Raw genomic sequence first — 17,272 nt, 5'->3', positions numbered from 1 at the left:
GACAAAATTCCAATTCAAGTAAATACAAAGGATTGAAGCAGATTCCTGGATAGCTTTTTCAGCTCAATAAAGCAACTGAAACTCTATTCACTTGCCCTGTGGGGCAGTCAAGAGCAGGAACTAGAAAGCTGCTAGAGCTCTGATCTAAGCCTAGTTCACTCCTTTTATTGCACCACAATGTCATGTTAACAGTGGCTCTTCCTCTTCATTAGGCAGGTTAACCCACTCCAAAAAGCGAGGAGCAGCTTTTCTCACGCTCACTCACATTTGTTTACAGTCCAATCTAATGTCACCGGAATCCCTACGCTGGTTTGTGGCCAGCACTTGCCAGAAATCTAGTCACAAAGAGGCTCACAGAACATGACACAATGACTTTAGGTTGCTTCACACACTCAGGTTTCTTCATCTTCCTGTAAAAATAAGTTTCTGCACAGGTGACTCCCTTCACATTGACAAGCACAAAGAGACGGAAGTGAGAGAGAAAGGGGAGGTGAACCAGTGCTTATTTACTGAGCACCCACTGTCAACCAAGGTGCTTTACATGCATCAATTCATCCCACTTTCTCAACAACTTGTGAGGAAGGCACAATCATCCAAAAGCACAACGAGGAAAGGGAAAGGAAACTCCAGCCTTTCCATGCCACCACCTCAAAATGCAGATCAGGACGACCTACCCCATCAGCCATTCTGCTCTGCAGGGTGAGCTACAGAACATTTACCCCACTGGCACTGGGGCTCAGGCTCTCTCAAGTCCCCACAGTAAACTCCTGACCAGCCAAGGGGACATGCAGAGAGCTCCAATTTCCAAGCTTCTAGAACCAAAAATAAATCTATGTATATTTGTGCTTCTAAATTTGTGGCCTACAATGGTTACCACTTTGTTGTGATGAATGATGCAAAACCTTTAAACCACAAGGGACAGGAAATGAGTGCTGTCTTTCTGACTTAACCACACCTACATTTCCCATTTAAGACACCAAGAAAATATTTTTGACTACTTCCTGCAAGATCAATTGCTTCTGAAATATGATTCCAGAATATCCCAACTTCTCTCTCGCATATTTCACCAGTTGACAAACACTGGATAACATGTTCATGCTCTTAATTAACATAAATGTGGTAACCACAGAAGCCAGTGTTCTTCAGCAGCAACTCCTACAAAACAGCACATCTCTGATGTATTAGGGTCTCTCATAGCTTGGAGTGGTGAAAACTTTTCATCTAAACGCTTTTGAGCACACAATTGTATAAATGTATAATGTAAGGGTTACAGAAAAAAATCATAAGCTGAAGTTCAAATATTTTCTTTGTGCAGCCCAGTGGACTAGCACATGTTCTTTGTAGTCTACTGTCCTAGACCACTAGCGGGTATGTGATAGGATCAGCAGTTCCCCAGATGGCTGTTACTACTTCACAGCATAAACCAGAGGAGCTTTGAGGGTTTTCTGTTGTTGTTGTTGTCGTTTTATTTTATTTTAGAGACAGGGTCTTGCTCTGTCGCCCAGGTTGGAGTGCAAGGGCATAACCGTAGCTCACTGTGGCTTCCAACTTCTAGGCTCAAACAGTCCTCCTACTTCAGCCTCCCAAGTAGCCGGGACTACAGGCATGCACCACCACACGTGACTAATTTTTTTCTATTTTCTGTAGAGACAGAGTCTTGCTATGTTGCTCAGGCTGGTCTCAAGTGATCCTCCCACCTTGGTTCCCACAAGGAGCTGGAACCACAGGTGCATACCACCATGTCTGGCTAATTTGTTTTTTAAGTTTTTGTAGAGACAGGGTCTCATTATGTTGGCCAGGCTGGTCTCCAGCTCCTGCCCTCAAGTCATCCTCATGCCTCAGCCTCGCAAAGTGCTGGGGATTACAGGAATGAGCCACAGCCCTTGGCCATGTTTTATTTTTCAAAGGCATAAAAGCATTATATGTAAGTGTTATGTTTCAAAAAGAATAAATCATGAAAAATTAGAAAACCTCACTTACGATGACAATCACATGATCAATGAGAAAAATTCCTAGTGTTTAAAGTGGTCAGCCGGAATGACTGACAACTGTGCCATTAGATAACAGATGCCCGGGCAGGCAGGTAAACATCTGCAGGTGGGCTAGAGGCCTTTAGACTGTCCAGGGTCATGCCACCTAACTCCACAGTCACCACCACAGTCACTGTGACCATATACTGAGCGCCTGATACATCCAGATGCTGTGCCAGGTATTCCACATACGATTTCCTTGAATCCTAACCATCCTGCAAGAGAGGTACTCAGTATGTCCACTTTGCAAGAGGAAATGTGATCAGCATATAACTTGACCAAAAGTAACACAGCTGGCCTAAAGCAAAAAAAGGAATTTAAATTCTCTATACCACTGCTCCTTCTATTAGTATAATGATCTGCAGAAGAGTGTGTTTAATACTAATAATCTGCTAGTATATATTTTCTCAACAGACCATATTCCTCACATCTCTCATTTGTAGTTTTTTAAAAAGTATTTTAAATTAATCATTTCCTCAGTTTATTCTCTCAACAAGCTTGTGAGATATGAAGAAATATCTACCACTAAATACAGAAAAATTAGGCACATTCCAGAACCAAAAAGATATAATTATTTAGCATGCAAGAAAGATATTTTGGCAAAAGTAACTTTTTCTTCAAGAATCTCATTCAAAAACCCAATTACTTAAAGTTGGCAACTTCACCAAAAACAGGACCTCCTGTTACGTAATACGATTTCTGATATATGAACGTATGACCTATAATCACATGTGACCTGACACCATAGCAACCTGGAACTTATTCCACAATCACAAATGTTAGGTAGAAAGGGCCCATTCCCCATGCCCGGGACCCACATCCAGCGGACCGCCTCCGGAGCCCATCCCCTCTTGCCACATGGCTCTTCCTTCTTCTTTGTTTAACCTCCACCAATCACTCCATAACACCTCACCTGTACTCCCCACCTTAGTCCGCCAAAGCTAAGCCAATCCCTGCACTCCACAATACTCCCCCTTCGCCCATGCCCAACCGCCACCAATCACTTCACAACACCTTGCCTAAACAGGCCGCCGCCCCTATAAAAACCCTCTCAGGCAGCTGCTGGGTGCAGCTCTTCCCTCTCCCGCTCGAGTTGCCCGCAAACCCCAATAAACCTGGACTCGGCTTAACAACTCCTCGCTCTCATTTGCTTTGGGAAGGGTCTCTGCGGGTCGCACAACAAAAACCACGTTTGGGAACAAAAGAACAAATGTTTTAACTTGGAAAATAAAATTCTCAACAGAATATGTGCATATTTATTTATTTTATTTTATTTTATTTTATTTTTTTTTTTTTTTGAGACAGAGTTCCGCTCTTGTTACCCAGGCTGGAGTGCAATGGCGCGATCTCGGCTCACCGCAACCTCCGCCTCCTGGGTTCAGGCAATTCTGCTGCCTCAGCCTCCTGAGTAGCTGGGATTACAGGCACGTGCCACCATGCCCGGCTAATTTTTTGTATTTTTAGTAGAGACGGGGTTTCACCATGTTGACAAGGATGGTCTCGATCTCTTGACCTCATGATCCACCCGCCTCGGCCTCCCAAAGTGCTGGGATTACAGGCTTGAGCCACCGCGCCCGGCTTATTTTAATTTTCAATAGAGAGAGTTCGACAAATGGTACCAGTGACTAGTACCAACAGACACAAGAGTCTCACTATGTTCTCAGGCTGGAGAGCAGTAGCCAGCCACAGCGTGATTACTGCACACAGCAGTTTCGAGCTTCTGGGCTCAAGTGATTCTCCTGTCTCAGCCTCCCATGTAACTGGGACTATAGGCGCACACTACTACACTTAGGTCCTATTTAAAATTTTTAAAACTCATACAACTTCAGCAATGGAAAAGCCTTTGGAGTTCCAGTCCAACCTTTCCTCTGCAGTGGTCTCTCCCCTCCACCTCCCACCATTTGGTACATTTCTGGGGAAGGAGTATTCACTACCACCACCACCAACCAAACACTTAACAGGGTGCCAAGCATTCTAAATATGTTAGTTCATTATTTCAATTAATGTCTCAACAACTATTATCTTCACCCCCATTTTACAAATGAGGAAACAGAAGCTTCACAGGCTAAGTACCTTACCCAAGTAACCCTAAGTAGGAACTACAAATCCAGGATCCAAACATAAGTCTGTGAGATCCCCAGTCATGGTTTCCACTCGACAGAACCTCCCTCATGCACTGCGCAAGTTTTACAACATAATGGCCACCTAAGCTGAAACTGCTCTTATGAATACTGTGCAAAGAAGCAGGAGCTATAACCGAGTAAAATCTGCTGGCACTCTCTTAAGTATGATAAAGTACCTAGGGCTAGGTCACCTAGTTTGTAATCTCATAGCATAAATATATGATTTACACGAATCAGGGTTAGTTTATTGGGTAACTACCCTGATCCTACAATGTAAAATATAGCTTCTTTGCCTCCTTCATCACTGCCTGCTCACTGTGTGACTGGAATGCAGTCACCTACGGGGAATATGACGGGCATGTTTCTGCTAAGAAAAGCTGCTGTTTTTACTTTCCCCAGACATGGATGCTGCCATTATCTTCCTGGCATGCTGAATCTCCACCTTCCCGTCCTCTTCTCCCCACCCTGTGGCACAAAGAACATATCGTACAGGAAATATACTCTCTTCCTGCAAGCAAGAAAAATGGGTTTGAGAAACGGAAGGAGGAAAAAACAAACCATTCCCCATTCTCTGTTTTTTAAAAATACAATAAAAAGTGCAAGAGCAATTATCTCTAAAGTGTGGGATTATGAACAACTTATCTTCCTTACATTTTTCTGTATCTTTTCCTAGCTTTAAAAATGAACACTTTTTTCATGCCAGGTATTTATTAATTTATTTAGGAAATTTCCAAACCCATGCAAATAGAGCAAGAACATAATGAACCCCAAGTTCCTATCAACTAACTCTGACTTCAATCACCAACACATGGGCCACCTGTTTCTTCTCTACACCAACCCACTTCCCTTCTACCCGCACTGGGTTATTTAAGCAAATCCCAGATGTCAGATCATTTTATCCAATAAATAGTCTGTATCTCTAAAATAAGGGCTATTTTTAAAAATTAAGAACATTAACACAAAAGCACTAAAATGTAAAAAATTAATAATATATATGCCTTCTAAATTTTTTTTAAAGTCTTAATAAAATGCTTAAAAGAGACAAAAAGGAAATGCTCAATGGCCTTCCTATCCTAACATTTTACACGACTCGGCTTCACTGAAAAGGTCCAGATGCATGGCTGTCCCTTAGGCCACTAGAGTAACTGCCGAAATGATCACATCTAGTTATCAGTGTTTGAGGAGTTTACCTGTTGAGAACTGCTTCCTTGTCTCCAAGACGACTTTTAATTTTACTTGTCAGATAGTCCAAAAAGAGCGTCCAGATATCCAAACAAGAGAAGTAACCTTCATGAGTAGGCTATAGTACAAAAAAAATCCAGACAATGAAATTATTTAATGCTACTATTCCTTAGAAACACAAGTCAGCGTTTAATTCCAGCAGAATGATAAAACCATAAGCCGAGATTCCCCAGTTTCCCAGTAACCAAAACTGGTGGCTTTTAGTCTGTCTATATCATTGGGCCCTCCTGAACCTAACAAGACAAGGGTACCATGGAACACATCATGAGCAAGACACTATCCGGGACAACCTGAGTTGTAAAATAAGTCAAGGAAAAACCTATCTTAAAATCTGAGATGGGTGGAGAGGGTTCTTACATATCATCTAGTTTAAATCTATTTTCGAGAGAAAGAAATTGAGATCCAGAGATATAAGTTGTTCAAGATCAGAGGTAAAAGCAGGTCCCTTTACCCCCAGCCAATGCTCTTTCCACTACAAACCATTACAAAACCAAAATTTAGTTTCAGTGGCTCCAAAGGTGACAGGTTCACACACTGGAATGCAAGGAAAGTTAACACTTGCAGTCTCCCTATAGAACAGACTGAAAATGAGCTCATTAAGTCTGACCCTCAGGGCATGATCCCATTTGCTAAAGCAGGGATGTCAAACTGGCTAACAGCAACCTCTAACCAAGTGCTAATGTGGAGGAACAAAGTGAAAAGTCTTTGTGGGATCCTAGTAATACAATGAAGACCACTGTACTAGTTAACTTTCTCAAGGCCTTTAACATTCTAGTTCATGCAAAATCCAGGCAACACCACAATCTCCAACAGCTAAGTCCTTCCTACATGCATTCACGTTCACCTTGTGGCCCCACCCTGATATCTCTATTCAGATGCTCACTACCTGCAAGATTCCTTTGGTTTTGCTAGTGGCTGCCTCACTGGACCACATATTTGGTGACAAAATCAAATAAGAAAATAAATACCATCACCTTCTTGGATTAGTTTCTTTCCATTTCTGATCCACATGGAAATCTAGACATTTATATGAGTATACTTAGTTAATATTTGCATACTAGGGCATATTTTCACAAGGGTCTGTATCGAGGTGCCCAAGAAATAACGAACACTGGGTAGTGGTGTCCAGTGAGAGTTCTGTACCTAAGCCAGTCTGAGACAAAATAAGTGTAACTTGGCTGGACACGGTGGCTCACGCCCATAATTCCAGCACTATGAGAGCCCAAGGCGAGTGGACTGCTTGAGGCCAGGAGTTCAAGACCACCCCAGTCAATATAGTGAGAGCTGGTGTCTACATTTTATAAAAAAATTGAAATATATTTTTGAAAAGAAAGAAAGGAAAGGAAGGAGGGAGGGAGGGAGGGAGGGAGGGAGGGAGGGAGGGAAGAAGGGACAGACTTAAAAAGCCAGGCAAACTCCAACTTCACAACCCAAAAGGTAGCTCTGGAACTAGACAGGTTCAATTTCAGAAAACAAAATGACCAAGTCCCGTCTCTACCTCATACTTGGCAATATCAGGAGTGTCCATGACATGAAGTGAACCAGGAGAATAACCAGGAAAAACAAAGAAGAAGCCACATGGAAATGATATGGCCACCAGACACAGTGGCTCACGCCTCTAATCCTAGCACTTTGGGAGGCCAAGGCAGGTGGATCTCGAGACCAGCCTGGCCGACGTGGCATAAACCCTATCTCTACAAAAAATACAAAAATCAGCCAGGCATGGCAACGCACACTTGTGATCCCAACTACTCGGGAGGCTGAGGCAGGAGAATCGCTTGAACCCAGGAGGTGGAGGTTGCAGTAAGCTGTGATCACACCACTGCACTCCAGCCTGGGTGACAGAGCAAGACCCTGTCTCAAAAAAGAAAAAGAAAATGATACGAGTATTCCTCAGACAAGCAACTAGACTTGCCCATCCAAGGGACACACTCTCGTCCTGGCTTCGATTTGCTGAGCTTCCCTCAAGTCAGTGACCAAGGTTGTCCCTCCTTGGTTTAAAAATATCCACCACCCCCTCAAAAGAGCACAGCTCCTCAGATGCACATGAAAGTGCCTTTGAGAAAGGCTACAACACAAATCCAAGCATTATGGCTCCATCAAAGTACTTTATACTTATACATGTCGACTTCATGCATATGAACTGAGGATTTGCTGTATGGCTCAAGGCTGGGGAAAAAGGTGAGCAGACACCCCCTGTATAACTTGAAACACCACCTTTCACATCCATTCCTGCAGGCTCCACTGTGAGGGCTTGTGCGCTGCCCATAACCTGACCTCTGATAGTTGTGTAGACATGGTTCATTCAGTCATAAAGATGATGGGCTGGCTCCACTTTTGAAATCACCTAACTTTTCAAAACCTTCACAGACCCATTCTTAAAATGAACCCAGACTCCAATTTACTTTTCAGATTCTGGGGCTAACCGATGTCTGAAAATCCAGGCAGTTTTCTTTAAGAAACTAATGATGTCACTCTTATCTTCCAAGTGGTTTACACTGTTTAGTTTTCATTTGCCTTGTTCTATGTGATCTTCACAAGAGTCTTGGAAAGTGGACAAATATTTTGCTTCTTCCCCTTTTACAGATAAAGAAACCAAGGCTCAGAAGTCAAGTCATGTCTTGCCCAAGGTAACAAGACAATTAAGGAACAAAATCAGAAATAGGAAGTGGACCTCGGCCAGGCACAGTGATTCACGCCTATAATCCCAGCACTTCGGGAGGCCGAGGCAAGTGGATCACGTAAGGTCAGGAGTTTGAGACCAGCCTGGTCATCATGGTAAAACCCCATCTCTACAAATAATACAAAGCATTAGCCAGGCATGGTGGCGAGTGCCTATCATCCCAGCTACTCAGGAGGCTGAGGCAGGAGGATCGCTTGAACCCAGGAAGCAGAGGTTGCAGTGAGCTGAGATCCCAGAAGGTGGAGGTTGCAGTGAGCTGAGATCACGCCACCCTTCCCCTCAGGATATACCATCTCAGGCAGGGTTTCAGGAAAAAGGGACAAAATGAAAAACACATAAACAAGAAGGAAGTAATGAGGGTGCACGAAGCTTAGAAGCATTGAGACAGAGAGATATAGGCTTACAGCCAGCCACGAGGCTCAGTAAGCAAGGTGAGGCAGGAGGCAGCAGACACCTGCTGAGCACTGCTAGCTGGAGGCGATGGTGGCAGGGTGCTTAGGTTAGAGAAAAATGCAGGAAAAGAAACAGAAAAGGAGAAATGGTTAAAAAAAGATATTAGCAGCATCTTCTGTCTTATTACTGTTCTTCGGAATTATGTTTATCAGTACAGTGATGTATCATATAATGACATTTTGATCAACAACAGACTGCATGCATGACAGTGGCCCAATAAGATAACATTGTATTTTTATTCTACCTTTTCTATGTTTAGATACAAATACCTACCATTGTGTTACAGCTGCCTACAGTACTCAACACAGTAGCGTAGTAGCGTAGTACTCTACGCAGTAATACACCGTACAGGTTTGCGGCCTATGTGTGCGGTAGGCTCTCCGATCTCAGCTTGTGTAAGTGCACTCTATAACGTCCACACAATTATGACATCACCTAACAACACATTCATCAGAAGACATCCCTGTCAATTAAGGGATGCGATGCATGACTATACTAAAACTCGTGAATGTTAAAAACAAAAGGCAAAAGTATTAAGTAAGTATACTCATAACCCTCTAGACGAGAGAAAGACCTATTTTCCCACCTCACAGATAATAAAGCTGTGATAGAGTAAGAGCATACTTGTTACTGAACCGATGAGAACTTAAAGCTCTCTCTTGGGATCACTTAACTACTTATTCCTAAATCTGATTCCAAAGACCTCCCGTACGAGCAGGCCTTGCTCCTAGAGTGCACCTTGCCACCTTTTCGCCACTCTACCTCCCCAGCAAAGGGCTGTCTGCCCTGGTTTACCCACAGTAAGCTGGGACGGTGCACCTTTCAGGCTCCTGTCCCTCTGTCTAATGCTCAGAATCTGATTCTGTCTGGACCTCAAGGACACACCTACTCCCACAGGTGGTCAGCATGCACTCAGAAAGGCAGATCCTCATGCAAGAGACCAGGAGGGCAGAAAGGAGCTCATCTGACGATTCCAGGTACAGAGAGGAAGAAAGAAGCTTGTGGTTTGCTTCATGAGTATGCTTTTCCCCAATTACTTTCCCAATATATAAATATATAAAACCACCATTTTCAATTCAATAACACATAGGAGTCTAGTGAAAGAATCAAAAAATTAACAAGGGGAAAGACCTGAAGATGCCCATTGCAGTCTATCTTCTTAGGTAGGGAAACTGAAATCTAAAGAACTTTAAGATTTCTCCAAGGACATAGGCCTAATAGAGATAAGCAGACCTCAAACACAAAACTTTTCAAACACAAAACTTTTGGGTCCAAATCCAAAGAAGCAGGCATAAGACAGAACTACTTTAAAACACTCTTTCTTCTATGCTCTCTACACTAGAAGGCCCCACTACACAGAGAGTAAAAAACATGTTAAGACATTGTCCTTCCATCTCCCCTAAGCAAGACTCCCGTTTCTGACCTCAAACTGGCTCCTCAGCTCTCTCATTTCTGCTACACTACTTAACACTCACTCAATGTTCTCTCAAACCCTCCTTTTCCATGGTCTCCTTTAAAACTCCTCTGGATGTCTCAAAACTGTCCCACCTCTGATGCTTCTCCCCTACATCCTCATCCTCCTACACTCCCGAGGACTGGAGAGCTCGGCGCAGCGCTCCTCATGCCCTGCACACCCTTGCCCCTCTACCTGACACCGCTGAGCTTCTTCAAGTTTCGGCCCTCCCTCCCCTGCTCCCAGGACTGACTCATCCTGATCCCTTGGTTCTCTTCTATTTTCATGTGCCAAGATCTTCCTTGAGAAAGGTCAGCTTTCACACCAAACCCCTGCTCCAACCCTCCTAGCCTAGGCCCTTTCCTCTCCTCTAGCCACATTAAGCTACAACACTGGTAGTTTTTGTTTTTGTTTTTGTTTTTTAAAAAGGCCACTTGTAAAATCAAATGTCCTCAGTAACCCCATTAGTTTCATCCCTGGTACATACCAACAAAAAGAGCTATCTGTGTACATCCAAAAGCATGTACAAGAATGTTCACTGCAAGATCAGCAGGCACTGGAAGCAGCCAATCAGCAAGGAAGTAGACTTACAGACAACAACTTACAGCAGCATTGGCAATCAACACACTACGGCCACACACAACGCCAGCGAGGCTCACCAACACAAGGTCCAACAGAAAACAGATAAAACAGACACTACGTGCTTTCGTTCTGAGAAGCTCTAAAACAGGCGAAAGTCATCTGTGGTGTAAGATCAGGACTGGGTTACTTCTGGGGAGAAAGGAAGGGAAGTGAGTGGAAAGGACATGAGGAGATTTCCTGGGTGCTGGCAACATTCTATGTCCTGACTTAGGTGATGGTTACATGCATATGTCGATCTGGGGAAAATTCATCTAACTACCCATAAGATTTATGCACTTTTCTGTACGTGTGTCATAGTTCAATAAAAAGCTTATTAACACACGGCTGGGCACGGTAGCTCCCACCTGTATTCCCAGCATTTTAGGAGGCCCAGGCAGGAGGCTTGCTTGAGGCCAGGTGTTCAAAATCAGCCTGGTCAACATAGCAAGACCTGGTCTCTACCAAAAACTTTAAAAACTAAAATAAAAAATAAAAACACACACTAACAGGCTCAGGGTGTGACCGAAATATCTAAAATTGTACTGTGGTGCTGCTTGGACAGCTCTTAGGAATTCACTGCACATCACTGAATTATACAATTACAATGAGGAAATTTTATCGTATATAAAATTATACCTCAATAAAGCCACATCTATAATTTTATATATTTTTATATATAAGTGTATATATAAAAATACTGAGTCACTAGAATGTAAACTCAATTCAGGCAAAGACTTTGTTTGTGAAGGTTATATGTCTAGCTCCTGGAGTACAATAGGAGCTCAAAAAACATTTGCTGAAGGGGAGAAAAAACTGGACACTACCAAAACTTAACTCTCCAGAGCTTCATTATATACAATCTTCTTGAGGGAAGCTTCAGTGATAGTTACAGCACAAAACTGAAGGCCTTGATTTCAGACTTTTCCTGCCTTTTGCTTTGCTCACGTAATAGTGGTCAAGAGCCCCAACTCTGGGTTCAGATCCCGGTTCCACCACTTAATACACTGTCTGACTCTAAACAAGTTAATCGTTGTGCCTCAGTCTCTTTATCTGCAGAACAGAGAGGACAATGGTAATAGTACCTACTTCACACTGATGTCAGGAGCATTAAACCGGTGACTCTTCACTGAATAAGCACTATGTTAATGTTTGGAAAATCAAGTTGAAAGAAAAGCTCTTTCTTCTGAGAGTAACAAGGTAAACCTTTTCTCTGGAAGGGAAGGATGGCTTTGGTGCTTTACCTGATGAAATGTGTACTTGAACAAAAGTGTCAAAAACTCCACCACAGGGAACTGGGAGTAAGACTCAATTCTTCTTAGATGAACACTCACAAAGAGCCGAAGAAAGTCGGTAAACTTCTCAATATAGCTAAATGAGACAAGACAAAAGGGAATGATAAGAAAACCAGCTACTTCCTTAGAAGAGAACTTAAATTCAATCCAAAGTTCTTTCAGTACAGAACTATACAAATTTGTAATATATTTTCTTTCAAAAATATAAAGGCCTGCAACAATTACCTACAGGACAGGCAACCCTTCATTCCATTAACCACCTGAAACATAGCAGAAAAGCAACTTTAATCCTCAGACACTGTCTGCTAAGGCTTCTTATAATCTAGTGTGCTCACATTTTCTAAGTCATTTGTGTTGTGACCCAATTAAAGTGAAAGGAAATGATGATAAAAAGTTAATGGGCAGATCACTGTGTCATTTCAATCTGGCAAGTCTACAAGGCTGGTTTTCTTTCCAGGAGGCCAAAATACTAAAATGAATGGTGCTAAAGACACAAAAACAAAACCAGACTACAAAGGGCATGGCATCCAGGTAAGATGTATTCAGGCTTGCAACCTAATGGCCATTTTCCCCTCTTTCGTTCCTGGTGCTAATTAAACATAGCATATCCCAATTCTCTAAAAATGATTTCAGATATAAGGGAGGAAGGCTGTTAGAGCTGGGCAAGCCTCAGGGACTTTAGTCTGATGCTTCCATTTTGCAGATGAAGCCCAGAGAGATAAAGTGACCGGCCCAAAGTCACTCAGCCAACTCATGGCAGAACGGGACTATCATCCACTCCCAATCCAGTGCTCTTTCTTTTCACTTCACAGTGAATCCCCAACTCATTTGTATTCACAAAATCATTTCACAGAAGAGTGTGGGTCATAGCTGCAAGGATAAGAGATCTCTGTTATTAAATACACAGCACATCATCACTCTCACATTTCAGAAACTGTCATTTTAAGCCCCTAAATACCAAAAGGTGATTAGAAAATGAGATGGCTATACCTCACAAATCACATTTCAGAGACCAACACAAAAAGGTAAAGACATACTAGGCCTTAGCTGAAAATGAAATAATAGCTAAAAGCAATTCTGAAACTCATCACTGCAAAAGCTATTTTTTAAAACAGAGATAAGTGAAATAATAAAAGGAGAGAAGACCACTACTCAGAAAAGCAAAACTGGCCCAGAAATAAAACGTCCCGTGTTGCTCCTGGGACCTATCTCCCTGAGGGTGGCCAGGTGCCTTCTGACCTCTTTACGGCCAAGCTTATTTGCAGCTTTTTAAAAATTATGTATTAATTTGTTTTGATAAAAAGAATGGCTGTCTCTTTGGATCATGGGGCCAAGTACTTGTAAAACAGGCACTAAAATCAACTGTTTTTAGAAACAGTAACATATAACAACACTTCTCTCTGATGTCATCAATTACCAATACTCAAGTAGGAACTCTTTCCTTACTAGCTTATGTACTACATGATGGTTTTATATGGACAAAGTCACCAGCCAGCTGACTTTTCTTTAGGAAAGTGCACTCCATTCCCTACCACCATTTAAAAAAGAGAGAGAGACAGAGAGAGAGACAGAGAGAGAGAGAGAAGCCATGGGCAAAATACAAAACAATCTCAATTTTATTTTAGTATCCCAATTTTTTTTTTAGATACAAACAAGGCTGTTCAGTAGCTAGAACTACAGATTTTATTTCACCTCATTTTCTTTCCCTTGCCCACCTTCTGGTATAGGTGCTAATGAACAGTAGAAAGTTACGGGGAAAGGCAGGAGAGGGAAAGAGAAGCCAAGGATGTGGTTAGCAGCTCCTAAACAACTGAGAACGGACTGAGCTGTTCAGAATTAGTGGTAGGGGACCCAAAGGCAGGAAGCAAGCACACAGCATTATTTATGTCACCTTTCTGCTCCCAGGCACCTCTCAGCTTTCACAGGGCAATAGGAAGCACAGGATTAAAATGTAAAACCAAGAGCACAAAAGTTACATGTAACAACATCAATACATAGACAATCCATGATGACATTTTTGTATCACCCAAATGGAAGTCACAACAAAGTATCTGTAACTACATTATGACTCAAGTCAAAACAACTGATATTTGATGGTTGATACAAGCAACTAGATTTTTTAATTAACATATAAAGAGATACTGACATAAGACACACAGATCATTCAAAACATATGAAGGTAATACATCCTTTCTTAACTACAGATAGAATATGAAAAGTGTGAATAAGGATGCCTTTAAATTCATATAGAAAGCTATCATCAAATAATTTTTAAAAACATATTATCATATCAGACTGAGTTATTATACAAAACAAACATCACAGTTTTACAAAAACCAAGCCAAAATAATCTTATGTACCAGTGTTTTAATTTCAGAAAAATTTTCTAAAACTGCCCAATTTAAAAAGCACTAAAACTTTTAATTTTAGGCACTTGACTTTATATTCTGCTATTTATTCTAAGGAAAAGGAAATACCTTAATCCTGTATAGCTTAATAACAAAGGACAATCCAAGGAAAATTGAGTAGAATATCAGCAACTTTTGCTGCCACATTATCTGTAAATATTTACTAATTCGATATGATTTATTGCTTGAAAGTCTCTAAACAGTCCGTCTGATTATTCGTTAAGTTTCCAACTTCCCTTGTTTTCATACAGCCGTAGTGTCATATTAACCAAAGTTGTAAGATACATAAATGACCTCATCTGCAAGAGACATAAATAATGAAACCCTGCCTCACAGTACTGTGTTAGAGTCATCTTTTAGAGTGCTTTAAAAAAAAAAAAAGTAGATCATTGTAGGCTCCACTCGAGAAGACAGTAACAAAGGAATACAGGCGTGTGCTACATTAACCTGTACACACATTAACATCCCTCCTATTGTTTAATGAAAACTTGCCATTGGCGTAAAACTCATAATAACAACAACATTCCTATACCCTGCAGGATGTTCACTTGGGAAAAGTCAAGCAGTAAAAACTGACACCAAGTGAGAAAGGGCGGTTATAACTCCTGTACCTCCACGGACCTCTTCTCCTGTTCTTGGCTACGCAGGAGCAGCAGTCTCAGTCCCTGCACCACCTCAGACCTGCAAGCAAATAGTAAGGAAAAGGGGGCAAGAGGAGCAGAAGGGAGGACAGGAGGTGGATGGGGAGAAAAGACAACAAACCTACACAAGGCACAAGCCCTTTTCAAGCTCAGTCACTTCCCTTGACCACCCTAGCCCTTCCAGCTAATCTCAGACTTACTGGCACACACCTACCTTTCTCTTCCTCACCAGGAGCCCCATATTCTGAAATCAAAGAGGATTACAGATGCCATGCGGCACAGCATGGTAAACAGTCAGGGCCCTTTCTTTGGGCACACCGGCTCCACGCCTGGTTTCATTACCTCTCATCGAGCTCTTCTAGCCTGCTCTTCACTGTGTGGGCATTGTTATCCTTGGTGATTTTCTGCAGGAGGTAGAAAGTCTGCTGGAACATACGCAGTAAATACTCCTCGAATTCCATAGGCACACAGTTCTTGGACATGAGTTCATTGATGCAGGACATGGCCAAGACCCCCAGCCGGCCGCGCTCCTGACCCGAGACACAGTTCTGGCTGCTGCCGTTAACTGATGCCATCTTTCTGGCCCGGACATCACAGCCAAATCGCGCAAAGTGGAATATGGTGGTAAGGAGGGATGGGGTGATGCTCGCAGACAGAGGAATCCAACTGAAGAGATGGGCCAGGCACTCCAAGGCCAGGGAACAGATATACTCACTCTCCACATCAAGGATGGGAATTGGCTGATTCAACAGTTTGGCTGAACTAGGACTCTGCAACAGGTTACTCAGTAAGTCACCTGAAAATAAAAAAGGCTTTTAAGCTCTCCTGTATCAAATCTCTTATAAATGACTTTAAGTAATTCTACTTCAAAAAAAAAATCAGTTTGGTTACCTATGAAATCAAAAAATATAATCTATATGCTTAAAGTTAAATACTAATTAGGAAAATTTAACGGTAGAGCAAAAATAAGATAATTGATTATGATTCTTAGTGAGGGAGGTCTGGAGATAATCTTTAGTGTTTTGAATTAAATTTAGTTGTAGTGAGATTTGCAGAACAGCAGTTTCCCAGGAGACATAAGGGAAGAGAAGATGGGTTATTCTCTGGCTGCAAAACCCCACATCCACTCAAGTTTTTATTTCCTTGCTACTGCTCCCCCAAAACATGACTTTGCTTTTGAAAAGCATGATACATGAATAAACAAACAAATAAAAATCCCTAACACCACATATAGAGTTGGACACCAAATGAATTAAAGGTTTAAACCAAAGGTAAAACTTTAAAGTTAACAGAAGAAAATATAAAAGCATCTGAAATATAAGAAACGAGAGAAAAAGACTCACTAAACTACCAAAATGAAAACCTTAATAAAAAATACTGAGGCATATAATGTCACAATTAAGAGTTTCTAATCAATGAAAAATATTAAGGGAAAGTTACCAGGCAAACAACAGACTGTGGGAAGATATTCACAATTTCTAACACCAAAAGGGACTAAGAGCTAAAACATATTTTATTTAAAAAATATATTTTTTAAATGCTGCACATCAGTAAACACAACCCCAGTACAAAAACAGGCAGTTGATATGAAGAGACAATTTTCAGAGAAAGAAACTCTAAAGCATATGAAGAGATTTCAAATTCATTAGTAATCAGAAAAAGCAAATTAAAAAGAGTCTGAAAAAATGTTGGTGAACGTGGGATGTCAAGTACAATGGACGCAGGAACCTTCATGAGGCGCTGAAGGAGGAGGGGCATTCTGACGAGGACCGGGCACTCTGGGGTCCTATTAAACATTCACATATCCTTTCGCCTGACCATTCTCCTTGTATGCTCCCTACGCAACCCTCACACTGGTCCACGAGGGGACAGGCAGAGGTGCGTGAAGGGGAGAGCTGGAGGCAGTCTGGCCTCCTCCCTGGCAGGAGAGGATAGGGAATGCAGAGGCAGATATCATATCACACAGCGAGCAGAAGCAGAGGACTAAGGCACAGACGGGCAACAGCTTGGAGAGACCTTAAAAAGATACAGTTAAATTAAAAGTAAAAAACAGAATGGTAGTTTCACCATACCATTTACATATTAAAACACATAGACACAAAACTGTAAGTTTTTACAAGAACATGTTATCAAACAACGGATAGATGTTAGGTACATTAAAATGGCTGTTGACTACAGGGAAGGGTGTCCACAAACTCAAAACTATTTTTAAAGGAATAGTAAGATGTTCTTTTCCATTTTCACTTTCATTATCTCCAAGTGTATAATGGAGCTTTACAGAGGCTATATCACATGGGATATTGCAACAGATAAAATGCAGAAGCTC

General features: G+C 41.8%; 1 protein-coding gene across 4 annotated transcripts in view; it reads right to left on the bottom strand.

Annotated features, from left to right (window-relative positions):
• The window catches only part of XPO6 (exportin 6), a 127,582-nt gene that overhangs the window by 40,798 nt on the left and 69,512 nt on the right, over positions 1 to 17,272 (bottom strand). For all 4 annotated transcript variants that reach the window (XM_074381896.1, XM_074381895.1, XM_003930224.4 and 1 more), the window contains 3 exons: positions 15,289 to 15,742; positions 11,847 to 11,973; positions 5,344 to 5,453 (listed from right to left, as the gene is read on the bottom strand). In XM_074381896.1, the coding sequence (XP_074237997.1) occupies positions 5,344 to 5,453; positions 11,847 to 11,973; positions 15,289 to 15,742 (691 nt within the window). The remainder of the gene's footprint in view (positions 1 to 5,343; positions 5,454 to 11,846; positions 11,974 to 15,288; positions 15,743 to 17,272) is intronic.

Source organism: Saimiri boliviensis, chromosome 12 (assembly GCF_048565385.1).
Source record: "Saimiri boliviensis isolate mSaiBol1 chromosome 12, mSaiBol1.pri, whole genome shotgun sequence".
NCBI classification, from domain to species: Eukaryota; Metazoa; Chordata; class Mammalia; order Primates; family Cebidae; genus Saimiri; species Saimiri boliviensis.
This window is presented reverse-complemented; position numbering and strand designations above follow the sequence as displayed.